This window comes from Charadrius vociferus, unplaced genomic scaffold, assembly GCF_000708025.1.
Source record: "Charadrius vociferus isolate BGI_N301 unplaced genomic scaffold, ASM70802v2 scaffold609, whole genome shotgun sequence".
NCBI classification, from domain to species: Eukaryota; Metazoa; Chordata; class Aves; order Charadriiformes; family Charadriidae; genus Charadrius; species Charadrius vociferus.
The window spans coordinates 87,611-102,766 of NW_009649993.1; the positions used below are offsets into that span (position 1 = coordinate 87,611).

Here is a 15,156-nt window from a genome sequence, read left to right on the forward strand (position 1 = left end):
GCTCTTCCCCAGGAGGTAAGTAGCAGTATCCTACCCCTCATATCCCACCAAACAGAAACTTTTTGCACAAGAAATCAATAATTGCTCTCTGACCCTAAGTGAACAGCTAATCAGAAGATAACGCATGTTTTTCTTAAACAGCTTTAAAATATCTCTAAAAGCTAAAACCAAGTATTTGCACTACAGAGAAATTTTCACATACAATGGAGTGACTCACTGTGGGAAATAACTTATTTGCTAGAAGCCATTGTAAATGCAACTTGTTATCAAGCTAAAAAAGGTCTTGAGAGCGCAGTATTTTCCAAACAAAAACTTTCTCCTCCTCACATGGAGAAAAGCTAAAGATTTTCACCTGAGTTATTAGGAAAAGAAAATAGAAAGCAAAAAACTAAGTTGTATCTTGCCTTTCTGGGATCTGGATATCAATATAAATATTAAGTAGCTGCCCTCCTAAGACATAGCCAATAGCAGGACCCAGCAGTGACATGGCATAGCCAATTCCTAGAAGAGAAAATACATCAAGTTCACCATACATTTTTAAAACTTTCTTTTAGAAAAAATCCTAAATAAACTTCAGACCAAGTGGTTTCTGTAATTCATCCTGTTTTTTCACTGTCATTACTTCCACTATAGCACATAGAAGAAAAAAAATTGTACTTGTCCCTCAACAAGAAAATTTGCAGTCTTATTAAAAGCTGCAACTCAGAGGTTCAGCAAATGACATTTCACTGACATCATCTTTATGCATTATTAGATTGCCTTTTGCAAAACTTGTGCCTACAACCACAAGCTAGCTTGTGAAAAAGTTTAAGTGAGGTTGTTTCAAGCATCAGTTGCTAATAGTAAACACCCACAATCTTTAAGAACCTCCTTATCTTTTTTTTTATTTTGAGTCTTGCTGGTTTTTAGCTATACCAAGACCAGAAGCCAGGGTCCACTAAAGCTTTTGACTGAAGTAATATCTGCCACATGTCCATTAAGAACTCAATCAGATGCACCACAATTTATTTACACAAGCCTCAAAATACAAAGCCAGGCCTCTTAACAGCTCCTGACAGTTCTAAACAAAAAAAAAAAAACAAACCCAAACCCAAAAACAAAAACAAAAACCCAAAAAACAAAGTTGCAGGTGTAACCATATGCTACTAAAGAGCACTCTTCAGCCTACCCACTTTTGTTGGCCTTAGGACAAGATTTTCTCAATGTCACAGTAAGTCTCACTGGCCAGACAGATTTCTGTTGCAACGCTGGCAGGAGGAGTCTTTACAGATAAATGCTTGCAGCTAGTAGTAACTAGATCTGCCTAAATAATTAGTAAGACATACATCCTTACTGTTGATATTCTAAGCTTTTCCCCAGGTTGAAGAATCTGGATTTCTCATTTGTTTCGAAAGCACCTGGATCCTGAGTATTTAGTATTATTTCACTGTCTTTAGACAGCAAGAAAGAAGGATGGGGGTGCAGGGGTCAGATTGGGAGGTGTGTAAGAAGGGGAAGGGATGCAGAAGGGGACACTCAAGTATCAAGAAACCAAAATAAATATTGAATTGACATATCCCAGGTTTTCCTGTATTTTGGAAATAATGACATGCTCATAGGATCTTTCTGAGTTAAGCCCATTTCATCCTACAGAACTTCAAACCTATCTTAGAAGGTGCCTACTTCCTCCTACAGACTATTAAATTTAAATTGTCATTTGGAGTTGCTTAACTTTTCATTGGTTTTAGACATAGATGCCTCAGCTCAGCAAGAGGAGAACAGTCCTTGTGAAAATGCACCCAGTTTCAGAAAAGCAAGAAACTACTAACTTATGAGTTGCAAGCTTATAGTCTAAGATGCGAGCAGAAATCTACAGACTACTAGCAGAAAATTTTAGTGGCTTTTTTGGCTGCCTTACACAAGCCTTCTTGTCTGAGGCAAAGCAACGCAATATATTTTACATCCTCAATACATTGCATAAAAGCAAGAAAAATAATTAAGGTTTAATGTAGCTACCTGTCCCCTCACTTGCACTCTAGTTCTGTTATATTAGGCAGAATACACTTGTTCTTCTGAACTCAGCAGTTGCCTGAAGATTGCACAAGCATTAATTTATTACATTGGTCTGTTATGTTTTAAGTATGAACACCAAAACTATTATCCTGAGTTTTCAGGCAACTTCTTGATTCTCTGATCATGTAGACAACCCTAATTCTGGTCTATTTATTTCACTGACCTCAGAAAAAAAGTGTAATAATCTCTCTTAATGTAAAGAAACAACAAAAATAAAAGCTGTCATTATTATTTAAGATTTAACATATGCAACTATTCTATTTGTTGGCATCAAATGAAGTGGCTTGCCCAGATAAGTTAAGCAAGAATTGTATTCAAATAGATGGTGATCTCAATTTTGCCCCCTAAAATATTGATTTAGTCTGGAAAACAGTCCAGGAACCTAAGATGCTTTGAATTCCTCCTGCAAGTTACCAGTATTGCTAGTATACTTCTATCAGCTTACACCTAAAAATAGGGAAAATAGCAAACATCTTCATAGTGATAGGAAACACTGCAATGAACTTAGCGGTAAAAATGCACATAACCCAGAGAATGCTGACTGCAAAGATTAAAAAACACTGCTAAGAATTAGTGTTCTTTAGCTTTCAAACAGCCCCACAGTAAGATAAACACATCCTCCATATTTCTAGGCAATCCGTTTACTTTCAGTTAAGGAAGAATACTTCCAGTATTTCCTCCAGAAGTGCCAGATTTGTATGTGGCTAGAGGAATTCATTGATCACATGATGCACAGGAAAGTCCCTGCACTGAGGGACGGCCTACTGTTAGAAGGTAAATAAACAGAACTGTTAAAGGATACAGTAAGGTCTGGCTACTGACCTGATATACAGTAGCTTTCAACGACTTATTCTGTTGTTAACAGGCAGGCTGCATTAACCACTTAATCACTTTCAGTTACTGACATGAAAAAAACAGCAGTAGGGGTGCATAAAGTAGCCTTACCATGCTCTGCAAAATAATTATTGAGAAGACTTGATACTTATAACAGACTAATAACTAACTTGCATGGTAACTGATATTGAAACACTTTATGCACTTAAGTAAACAATGACAAGATTGATTTAATTAGAGGAATTCGTAAAAGCATCTGGAAGGCACTGCAGTCTATCATCTACCCAGACAATGTGTTATAAACAGTTTTAAAAGTTACCTATATACAGGGAAGACTTGTGTTTTGGGACACTATCATCAATAAAAGCCGTCCCCAAAGTATATAGCGGAGTTCCTCCAACTCCCAGCAGCAGCTGCCCCAGGATAAAGACATACAGATAGTTGGGAAGTGAAGATTTTGTGCTGGCGTTGCAAGTGAAGTTAGCAGAGGTTGCTCCTGGAATTTGGCACGTATCTGAAAAAGAAACAGCAAGGTTTTAAAATTCTGTTACCCAGCTCATCACAGTCCAACTGGAGAAAAAACCTGTATGGAAAGCTAAGCTACATATGAAATGCTGTTAGTGCCAGGCTCCCATTTTTTAATTTCTAGGCCTATAAATATATCCTATATGGCAATGCCATAACTGTCTATAACATCATATTCCCCAAAGGAAATACTATGCTTGGTTTTTGTTTTTTTACTAGTAAGGAAAGATGGATGAAATAGCCTTATTAAAATATTTTGGCTTGTTGAAAGCATTATTGACCAGATGTACACCAAAAAAAAAACCCCACACCACACAAACACCAAACTGTCAAATGGTCATTCAACCATTTAGTGATTACTCCTAGGTAACAGACACTTAATTTTGTTCTTGTACCTTATAATGATTCTGAGGAGCACTAACAGCAACTTCCACTCTTAAGTGACAGAGCAGCCTGAACAATCTGAGGAAAGCTGGACTGCTGGAGAGGGAAGCACAGTCAGAGTAGCAAGCAAAGACAATCCTCCCTTCTCATCCATTGTTTTGAGAAATGTTTCCATTGAAAAAAAAAAAAAAAGACACCTTAAAAACCCACGCCACTATCTCTCACAGAGCAGACACTGCCATATCTCCAGAATCAGAAGTTAATGTAAAGCCTCTGTACTTGTCCAAACACACACACAAAGAGGGAAGCAGAGGTAGAACAGCCTAAGGTTGCATCTGCTCCTGTAATGTTTGGCACTGTGAGGAGGGAAAAGAGGAACTGAACACACGGAGTATGTTTTCTCTTCTCCTTCCTCTTGCTATCATTGCACTTTTAGTGGCAGACAGTCCCAAGTGACAAGATCAAAAGCAAAGCATGGTTCTTTCCAGGTTTTTCCACAGAGGAGTGTACAACTCTAAGGATGATGATAAACCCATCAGTTTGGTGGAAACAAGCCATACTGACCAAAAGTATGAAAACACCCTTCAGATCAGATGAGTGGATTGATTAATTCTCAATACTTTGCTACAAAATTACAGTATTATTTTTTCTCAGGTCCTTTTACATTTGAGAACACTTCTTACTTAAGCAAACAAAGAGCAACCTTGTCCGCGCTTTGGGCTCACAGGACATAAACCACAAGGACTGCTTGCCATACAGCAGATATTTAAAGAGAACTGTCTACACTAACATTATAAATGCATCCATGGGCTTTATCCTGCCTTCCTCCCAGAAGAAGCAGCACCGTAGTGGTGGAGGAATCATGTAGCACACACCGGGTTATTCAGTGCTGTGGCACAGAAACTGGCCAACATAGTGATGGGAAAAAACTCACTTCAAGAGGAGTCGTCAAAGTTTTCCTTACATTCCACTTAGGAACAATCCTTATTTTAATGCTCTACTGAAGCCAAACGGAGATCATTTTCTTATGAATAACTACTATGAAAATTAAAGTTTTTAGAGTTTATTTTCCACCTATTGACAATCTGCTTTCTTTAGCAATAGTTTCCTGCAGAAAAGAGGATTAAGTCCTAAATCAGGTTAACTTTGTACTATTTACATGCACAGCATCAAACTGACTATCAAAGGACGCCATGTCCTACAATATTTTGTTAACATGCACTTATTCATGTATATCACATATATAGAATATACCTGCAGTTATAAGTTAGCCTCCAATACTGACTGGGCAAGTCCAAAACAGCATTTAGTAAGCTATTTTATTGTAGTACACAAATAATAGTATTTTGTTATGATACGCACATCAGAAAACAAGTAATGCAGAGCAAGAAAATGCCATGAACTATGTTAAGTGACAAAAGTGTAGCCTAATTTGAGATCTAGAAATAGGTTCATGAAATAAGCAGATTACATATGGTAACGGCAATCAAACTCTGGCAGACTGTGGTTTATGATGAATCCCCATCCCCACCCTCAATGTCTCAGTTCATGTCAATCTAAAAGCCTGTGTCATTGTGTAACTAATTGATTATAGCCTCTCTCCTTCAGTTTTCTAGCTCTTCAGTTTATATGCCCTAGGAAATTTATCCTGACATTGAGAGGAGAGAAGCTTATCACACTAGTTTGTTTTCAGAACCACATAATCAGGTCTAACTACAAAATTAAGAGACCCATCAATATGCACTTTAATACAATTATAATCCTTTTATTTACATTAGCTATCAAAGCTCTCTTTCTTTTTTTAAGGTCATCAAGTACACTTGCTGAGTGGAGTCATGGACCATATTTCATGTTTCCAAGAAACATTTAAAAGCAAAGACAATTTACCACAAAACTATGAGATTAGTTTAAACCAGCATAAGTGAAAACTGCCATCAAACAATAGTTTACTCTCTCTACCTCCACCATTCATGTCATCCCCTTCTTGTATCAGTCCAAGGTTTAAGCAGATTGGTAAAGTGACACAGGTTAAACCTAACGTGGATAAAATCCACAAGCCTGCCTGCTGCTGTCATAAGAATGGTGGCGAGAGAACACAGTGCTTTTACATGATCAAGAAAGCCTAACCTCAGATAAGCCAAGCTCCAGGAGAAGTTTAAGATGGGCGGCTGACCATTTTTAACTTCCATTTCTCATTAAACTCATTTTCTCTTCTAAAAGTCAGTAGATTAGATTTGCATTTTAAAGAGCAGAACTGCATTAAAGGCAACACTATCCAACAGAGTTAGTCATTATAAACTTTCTTGCATGCTTTAATCTAACACATCTACCTGAATCTAAGTTATGTATAAGACCAAAACACTCCCAAATATCTAATGCAACATACTAGCCAAGAAGGCAGAACCAACTGTGAGATGCTTTAGCTGTTACATTAATTAGAAGTAAGACAGGTCAAGACTAACTTTACTCACATCTTAAACTGCAGCAATTAGGCATAGGGTTTTTTTGCCTTTTGAGGGGTGGGGAATAGTTTAAAGAGATTTGTGAGGAGTTAAAAATAAAGAACAGCTTGGTTTCTACTCTTTTTTAAACTTAAAAATCTGTCTCCCCTTTAAATCTTGAATAAGAAAGTCACTCAAGGCTTCAACAAACATGCTGAATGAAGACCAAGTTCTCAATTTCTAAAGGCAGATGTTACAGTATTACAAAATATCTAAGTGGTAAAGAGAAATAGACAAAACAGTGTAGAGAACTGCAGCACTACCCATTATTCGACTAATCAGAGAGCAAAGCTAACAGGAAAAAAAAAAAAAAAAAAAACCAGAAATACTGATGGTACAAGACAAAACAGTCAAATTAGAGGCTGGCATCAGACATTCTATCGCCATTAGTACCCAAATGCCATTGTCTTCTTCACTCCTTAGTTGTCCTTGACACGTTCTGGGAAGGAAGATCAACTAATGCCCTTCTGAGAAGGTCCACTAACTCTCAGACCCTAAACAACTTAGCCACCACCTGCGTTTCCAGTAGAACAGAGAACTGAAGAAAGATGTTCAAGTCATTCTTCCTCTTCTCAAATCACACCACACACATTTCAACTGAAATGGCTAAGACTTATTATTTAAAAAGTATTTCTTTTTTCCAAAGACATCATTCACATCCTGTTATTGAAGAGACTCATAGAATAATTCAGGTTGGTAGAGGCATCAGGGAGTCATGTAGTCCAACCTCCTAATCCAAACAGTGTCAAAACCAAATGCAGACCAAGTTGCTTAGGACTTCACTCAGCAGGGTCTTGGAAAACACCCCCAAGATACAGACTACACAGTCTTTCTGGGTAATCTGTTCCAATGCTTGACTGTCTTCACAATAAAGTTATATTCCTTGTATCAAGTGAAGATCTGCACTTTATATTTGCTATGATAGACATCTTTCACAAATTTAAACATCTTTCAATAACATCTGAGACGGAAGTTTAAAAGTACATTGTTTAAAGCATCTGCAGTTTTTATAGTCCTCTGTACTGTCTACCGGCATTCAAATGCAGAACGGTTTCATTACAGACAAACCACCAGATGGAGCTCCTGACTACAAATATCAGAACCAGATAAGACACTGACGACCCTATGTAACCTAAAAAAGCTATCAGAACAAATAGCTGGTTAAATCTAACAAATTTGAGTTTGAAGCCCTTCTGGAGATTAGACAAGACAAGTTTTCTGTGACTGAAAATTTTTCTAAGTAGGTAGACCATTGGTTAGCTACTCTTTCAATATGAAATGGATTAAACTATTTCTAAAGAGTTTTTATTATGAAAAATATTTCCAATTGAATAGTTTTGTAAAGTAGTATATGTATATACTTAGAATAAAAGTAAACTAATATCTCAAGGTAAAATAGGAAGTTTCAGGAAGTCTGTAAGCCTTATACTGAAGGCTCGATATATTTTATATTCCAGACTACATTATTAATTAACCTGGCAGGCATATTAAATATTGCACGGAACTACAATTTGAAGTTGTCCTGCAGGTGAAATTCGCTGCATTTGCATATAACAGATGAACATAAATATTCAAGTAACTACCTAGGAACTGTTAAAAAATAACTTAGGTGGTATGTTTTAATACAAAGCATCAAATAAAAGAGTGCATTAAAATCTCTATAAACCACTCAAACAAATAAGCAACAAGGAAGGTTTTTGGAGGATAGTGTTACTAATTCTGCAACTAAATGTATAGTTAAGATGTTTCAGCAATATCAGAACTAACTAAACCAGGTATCCTATAAAATTATGTACTGTGGTTTACTTAACTGTTAAAGGATGCTGTTGTGGAGCACCTGCAGATTTACATTGAGTCTGTCATAATGCAGACATTCCCTGCACTCTGGAGTCATTTATCTTTGATAGTGTTTTGTTTAAGCCAGCTTAAGTCCTTAAGTCTGCTCACCACAGTCATAACGTAGGTACCTGCATTACAGCAGTCTACATAGCATGAATTCAGCCAGCTTACAGTGCCATGGAGAAGAAAGCACACGTTCCATTTTTATGAGGTTTTAATGGCTGATGAAGTGGCAGATGTTTGATGAAACAGTAACAGATTCTTTGAGATTTCAACCAAAATTGGTAGGAGGGGAGAGATCAGTTGCAATGGTTGGCCATGTACCTTCACATTCCCATCCTGTTAGTATCTTGTTGCAATAAGAAAAAGTACAATCAGGTTGGAACTTTGTTTTTATTAAACTCAGCTTCCCTTCCATAGTAGTGAAGTACGGACAGTAATACTGAAACTGCAGAGAAATGGGACTGTAATAGTCAGGAGCAAGTAAGTTGTTGCCCCTCTACTAACAGTTAACAATCATCTGCTTATAGCCTCTAAACACTGAAGAGTTCTTCATCAGTTCAGTTAAAAGTTCAATTAACCTCTGCCTCAGATCCTCATTTATTTGATGGCGAACAATAGCTTACCAAAATTATTTATCTAATGGTTGATGTCTGGACAGCTCATGGAGGTGTGTGACATGATTAACACTTAAGAAACAAATTTGAGAATCAACAAAAGACTCAGCCGGAAGACTGAGAACCTTCCAGCAGATTGCTTAATAGCTACCAACCTTTTTTAGTGAGCACTCTAATACCCTTAGTCATTGAAGACATAGATCTGATAAAACATGGCAATAACAATTAAAACAATCCTAAAAGACTAAGTCATACCACTTTAAAGATACCTGGATATTTCTTTATTAGTTGCAGGTGTGCTGCTAAGTTGAGGGGCAAATAGTTGGCATTAAGCACACTGCACTTAAAGTCTTGTTTTATGAGAAAAGATATGCAAGGTCTGAGAGCTGGCTACTCCCTCAATTTCAGTACTGCTTTGTTCAGTGTAGTTCAGTACTGCTTATTCCCCCTTTACCTCAAAGAAACCCACAAGTTCTAATCAACATTTTAGAACTTAGTGAAACTTATTAATGAATCACTCAACATGCCTTTAATAATTCAAATCCCAGAACTGCAACATGTAGTCACCTTTCAACAAGAAGGCAGTAAGTCTAACAGCTTTCCTTTAATATGCATTCTACATCACTGACACAACTTGCATTCCTATTGAGAAAGAAATGCCAAACCATTTTTTACTCGAAATGAATTTTAATTGCATTCATCAACGCAAATCAAAAAGGCATTTTATTCAGATGTTGCTTGTGAGCAAGAACTGATATTGACACTCGGATCTCTTCTGAAAAGGAAAGTTCACTGTGCAGAGAGACAGCTTTTGAACTTACGGATTTCACAGAATCATTTTCTTTTCAGTGTCAGAGATAATACCCTGTTTTTAAGGCTTTGACAGAGATTAACTGTGTTGTACCAAATTAAGAGTTGGACCAAGTTGCTACAGATATTTTTGTTTTAATCATTTCCAAAACATAAGGATAAGCTTACCTTCAAGTTTATCTCCATAGTGGTATTTTCCACTACTGAAGTGTGGTAAGGAAAATATAAGTGAGCCCAATCCTAGCATAAATGCTGAGAAAGCAAGCCATCGTGGTTTGTGGCCTCTTTCTCCAAAGAAAGATACAAACAGTGACAATATACAAAAAGCAATGTCATAGCTTGCAGAGATTAAGCCAGTGAGGGAACTGTTCAATTCATAACGCTTCTCAATTGTTGAAATACTAATGTTAATCAGGCCATTTACCACAATACCTACAAAAAAAGAAAAGGGAGATAATTAGTCAGTGATATTTTCATTTCATAGAGTTAGAAATTTAAACTTACCATTGTGTGATGGAAGGCTAAAAATGAATACATTTACAAAGCTTCATCTTAAGGTCTTTATTAGCTTTAAAAATCCAGGTATATAGTGGATTGATACAATGCCAACTTAAGCCACCCAAACTGCACAGGACCTATTAATTTTTTTTCTCTCCTGTGGGCATAACAATTCAACACTCAAGTATTAAGCTAGCAAAATACCACGCTGCAAACTCCGTTCACATATTAAGGTTCCAGATTCAGTTTGAACTACAGACAAATTTCAAACAGAATGCATTGCAGCATCTTATGACACTGTACAAATTAAAAAAAAAAAAAACACAACACCAACTTAGTCAAGGTTATGACTTGTATTAGAATACAAGCTATGACTGAAGCAAGCTGAGGACACAGCTTTCAAATAATGATTGTCAAACACACATAATTTCTTCCCTGTCGTCATAAAGGCAAGATACAAGAAGGCTTTTTAACAGACATCCTTCCCTTACAATCTAGAAAAGCGCAAAGGTATTTAAAAATACTTTGTAACTGTTTCAGAGCAACTGAAGTGATTTACCTTAGCTGGGAAAAAAACTTGCCCTTTGAATCTTGAAGTTCCCTGATGCAAAAGTATCAGACAACCTGGAGAAAAAGCCTTGCACAAGCTGCCCTGCTTCGGCACAGGTGAACTCCAGAAAACTGATAGGAACTCCAGCGAAACTCCAGAAAACAGTAGAAACAAGTAAGCATGCACTGGCAATTGCAGCTTATACACACTGTCCATTTTTACTGAAGTGTTGTCTGAAGATACTAATTTGAATCTCCCACCCTGCCTCACATTCTGTCTGTTTGTGAGACACCAATTACTTAAACTTAGAGGAGTTTACCTTTAACAGTCCCAAAACAGGATTCTGTTACGAGTGAGATGAATAGCTGTACTTCGTACCAGTGTCAGATAATTTAATGATAGTCTAATTAAACTATGCCCGTAATAAAATATTCACCCTGGAAAAAAGTTAGGAAGCCTTGGAGTCACAGCTGCAAATAAGATTAAGAGTTCTGTAAACTCACAGATGACTGATGAGCATCTTTCATGACACAGGCCCTACAGGTATCCTTTCTCTTTCTAAAATTAAAGCATGATTTTTGCCATCATTTGAAGAACAGACCTGAAGGACAGATGACTGGGGACAGAAATGGATTTAAATCAGCTTCCAACAAGCATTGCACCATCCAGAAGTGCAAGTACACAGGCTAAACTTCAACAGATCTGCCTAAAGTACTCTACGTATTAGAAAAAAAAAAGTTACTCCAAATCTGTGATCAACCAGCTGTTTTCTTATCAGTGAAATCCCCACCATAACTAAACACTTCAGCTTTCTATAAAGAGGCAGTTCTTGGCATAATCCTAATTTTCTAATACCCTACTATGGCCCCTTTATTAAGGACAACAATTTCACCTGTCCGACCTTAAATTCATATGGGATTAACAGAAGTATTCAGGTGTTCCTTCAATGCCATTATTTATATTTTTGGCAGCTTTCTTCTTTTCTTCTTAAGGGACCATTGACCAAAGAACAATACTAGCATGAAGGAATGAACAAATAAGTGTTTCCCATTTGCCAGCATTTCAAACATTTACTAAGGTCTTAAAACATTCACATGAAGCAGGTGTGCTATGTAGCAAGTTGATTACAGAACTAGAAGACATTGTCTTTACCTGTAGTTCCAGTTGCCACCTTTAACGTACATCCCAAAAGTCATAAAGCCTTGCAGTTAATTTTATTAAATAATTAGATTTCACCTGTAAAAATGCAGATGTGATGAATGGCAGCATAACTTCTCCAGTGCCATCATCTAGTGATTAATCACTAAAGTCTCTTCAGGAAAGATGGAACCTGGCTGATACTAACTTGATCTGAAACACAAATCCTACAAGGTCGTTTCAACACTTAAATAGTAGTATAGAAATTATTTTTTAACTATTCCCATCCAAAACCTTATTGTCCTGCCACATCTGTTAGAAGTTTAGGTACACTGTGTACTGACCCACAAAATCCAGATTAATCATAAACCAACTTCATTTGCTCTAACGAAAAACAAGAGTATTTTTTGTTCATCCATTTAACAAAGAAAAAAAAGGGCACTCTACAGTTGTTCTAAGTACGGTGGCTTTAAAGCAGCGGTTTGCAGTCACTCAATTAAAAAAAGAAAAGAAAGCCTAAAATAATTAAAAAGTCCTTCCAGTAACAAATCTAACCAGGGTATAAAACGTTAGTGCTATCCAAAGTTTTCAGACAGATTAGACTGGACCTGTCTCAAACAGTGGTTCTGTTTTGTTTAACAAAATTATTACCGACATGAGGAATAAACACTCCTTCTTGTACTGAGAATCGCCTATCTTGTTTGCTAGTACAGCTATGAACAGCAGTATATCCAGTTACTGTATTACAAGATGCAATCATACATTTATGCAACTCCAAGTGCCATACAGAAAGCAGGTATTAGTCATGTAATCATGTTCTACGCAAAGAAGTGTTTCTTATTCTGGAAATACAGGTTTCACATGTACTTGAAACAGAAACAGCCAGAATTGAAGAGTTAAGTTTCACCTGGAATCTTCTGAGAAGCTGAAAAACAGCAAATCAGGTGCTAATGATAACAATAACCTCTGTCCTAGGGCAGCCAAGAAATGACCTAATAAATACATGCCTTCAGTTAGACACATACCTACAAAAATCTCCGCACACGTACCAGGTCACTGCAGATAACTACCAGCCATGTTCACTCACTGTGTCTAGTACAACAACTTACATACATCAAAAGTGTGTTAAGGATTACTTCATTATTCTTCAGTCCATTAGGAAATAAGCTTTCCTAGCTTATTAGGAAATAAGCTTTTCCTACATTAGCATTGGCAACTTTTATAGATTATTTTAAACTTCCTCAGTGATGGTTTCTGAAATTTGAAGGGTAAATTAAATAATAAGACTCAAACCTACAGTACAGTAGAAGTTCACATGACTTCAAAGTCCCAGTTGTTTTGTGTGCTTTTAACTTTGAAGCTTCAAGACCCGAATATTTTTGTAGTCTCACATGCAGCACTGAATTTCTTGTCTGAAAATGATTCGGTTTTTCTGCTTCTCAAGAGCTGCAACTTGAGTCTTCAGTGCCTGACTTCCTTTCTATGATCCAGCCAAAGGGAAGATACTTGTTCACTAAACTAAATAACACATCGTTAAGAATGCCACAAGGTCTACAATAGCCATACCTACATCAGCTTTCAAAACAAGCATCAGAACTTATCGTAAGGCCCTAAATCTGAACTAGATTAGATAGGTACCTGTCTGAGGTCTGGTATACATCTCCAGTTAGATAACAGGACAAACACCTCGATAAGTGGCCTAACCAACACCCACAGCATCCTAAGAGGACAGAGATTCTTATGATACAAGACCTTTTTATGACTGTGAACCTATCTACACTACTAATAAGAGATAAAATTTAAATGATACTGAATTCATTACTCAGCTGAGCAGATAACCAGATCACCACAGCAAAATCGATCTTAAGAAGTATTGCTATAGCAAATTTAGAAGGGCTGGAAATACTCAGAACATTTTGTCTAGTGTAACACCATCTAAAGCTTTTCAGTGTCACATTCAGGGCATTTTGGTTGCCTACCCATATTCTTAAGCTACAAAAAACACACATGCATGATCTAAAAAATCTTCAACTGCTCAGCTGCCATGGAAATCTTCTATGTAAGAAGTTTTACCACCCCTCCCTTTCTTTTTACCACATTAGAGAAAATAAATTTGAGCTAACAGCAGGACAACTGCAACACTAATCACCTCCTGGCTCTATCAGCTGCAGCATGGCCTTTCAAATACAAGCAAGGAACAACAGGCTCTGCACGAAACTCTCTAGATACTTCTTTTCTAACGCCACACATGTATGCTAAGAAAAGATTCTAAACAGGTTGAAATCACAAATGGTTTACAGAAACGCATACTGAGGGACACTGGTTCTTCTGATGATTTTTCCAAGCAACACAAGTATCAGTCAGATCCTTTGAGGTTTTAAGCAGAACCTCCTGCTTAGTTCTCCTCAGACCATACCAGTTACCTCCGTGTGCTTCCAGGCAGGAACACAGCCATCCATACCCCACATGTCTTCACCATACGCTGCCTGCTCTTCTAGCACTGAATCTCTTCTCCAACATCTCCTCCCACCACTCTACAGCAGTCTCATTCTTCATGAGCAACAAGGATAGGCTTTAAAGCCTCATTTTTTCAGGAAAGAGTTTTCTTTTCTAGCTAATCCAATAAAGTTGAAGACTTCTAAACATAAATCCAATAACTCAATTTGACCAACAAATACCTAAGCTTTACAAACCTCAACTTTGTACATTTGGTACACTGATACATCCCCTCCCCCTTGGCCATTATGACTACTCTCCAAGCCTAAGGCTTGCCGAGGCCCTAGCAAATCTTGTTACAGAAAACTAAAAATATGGACAAGAATATCAGAAGCTGAACAACAAAAATTAAGAGCAAGCTAAACTTCAGGTTCCCCCCAAGATTAAGATAAGCCATTAGCCAACGGTTAGAAAGATGGCTGCACTGTGATCCACAGAACAAAACCATATTTTTTTAAAGCCATCTTAATTACCCAGAGTCCCACCCAACCATGCCAACGTACCTTTTTAATTGGCAGGCAGGCAAAGTACATGCTAGGGCACTACAGCTTTGGCTGTTGGTTTATATCATGTGTTTTATTCCCCGGCTCATACATCTCAACCTGCAAGGCGCATATGGAGCACTATTCCCCTGTGAGCAGTGGGGACAGAGTACAGAAAAGAACATGAAGCACAGAGCTGACGGCACCATGGACTCAGCAGTAGTCAAAAAGATAGGTGAGAAAAGGTGGCAAGGAGGAACAGAGTGAGGTATAGAGAATAATATCCAACTTCCCTATCCAGGGCACTAGGGTACTGTCTTCCCCTAGTGAAGCCACTACTATCACTTATCAACAACAGCACCAGACTTGGGCAGTCGGAGGAACCCTGCCTCCCCTTCCCCACCACCCAAACCCCCACCAACTCTCCCCTT

The 15,156-nt window shown here is 37.5% G+C and overlaps 1 protein-coding gene across 1 annotated transcript in view; it reads right to left on the reverse strand.

Annotated features, from left to right (window-relative positions):
• SLCO4C1 (solute carrier organic anion transporter family, member 4C1) overlaps positions 1-15,156 on the reverse strand; it is a 140,494-nt gene that overhangs the window by 29,904 nt on the left and 95,434 nt on the right. The window contains exons 3-5 of the mRNA XM_009891673.1: positions 9,731-9,994; positions 3,206-3,400; positions 405-501 (exon numbers count right to left, since the gene is read on the reverse strand). Coding sequence (XP_009889975.1) covers positions 405-501; positions 3,206-3,400; positions 9,731-9,994 — 556 coding nt within the window. The remainder of the gene's footprint in view (positions 1-404; positions 502-3,205; positions 3,401-9,730; positions 9,995-15,156) is intronic.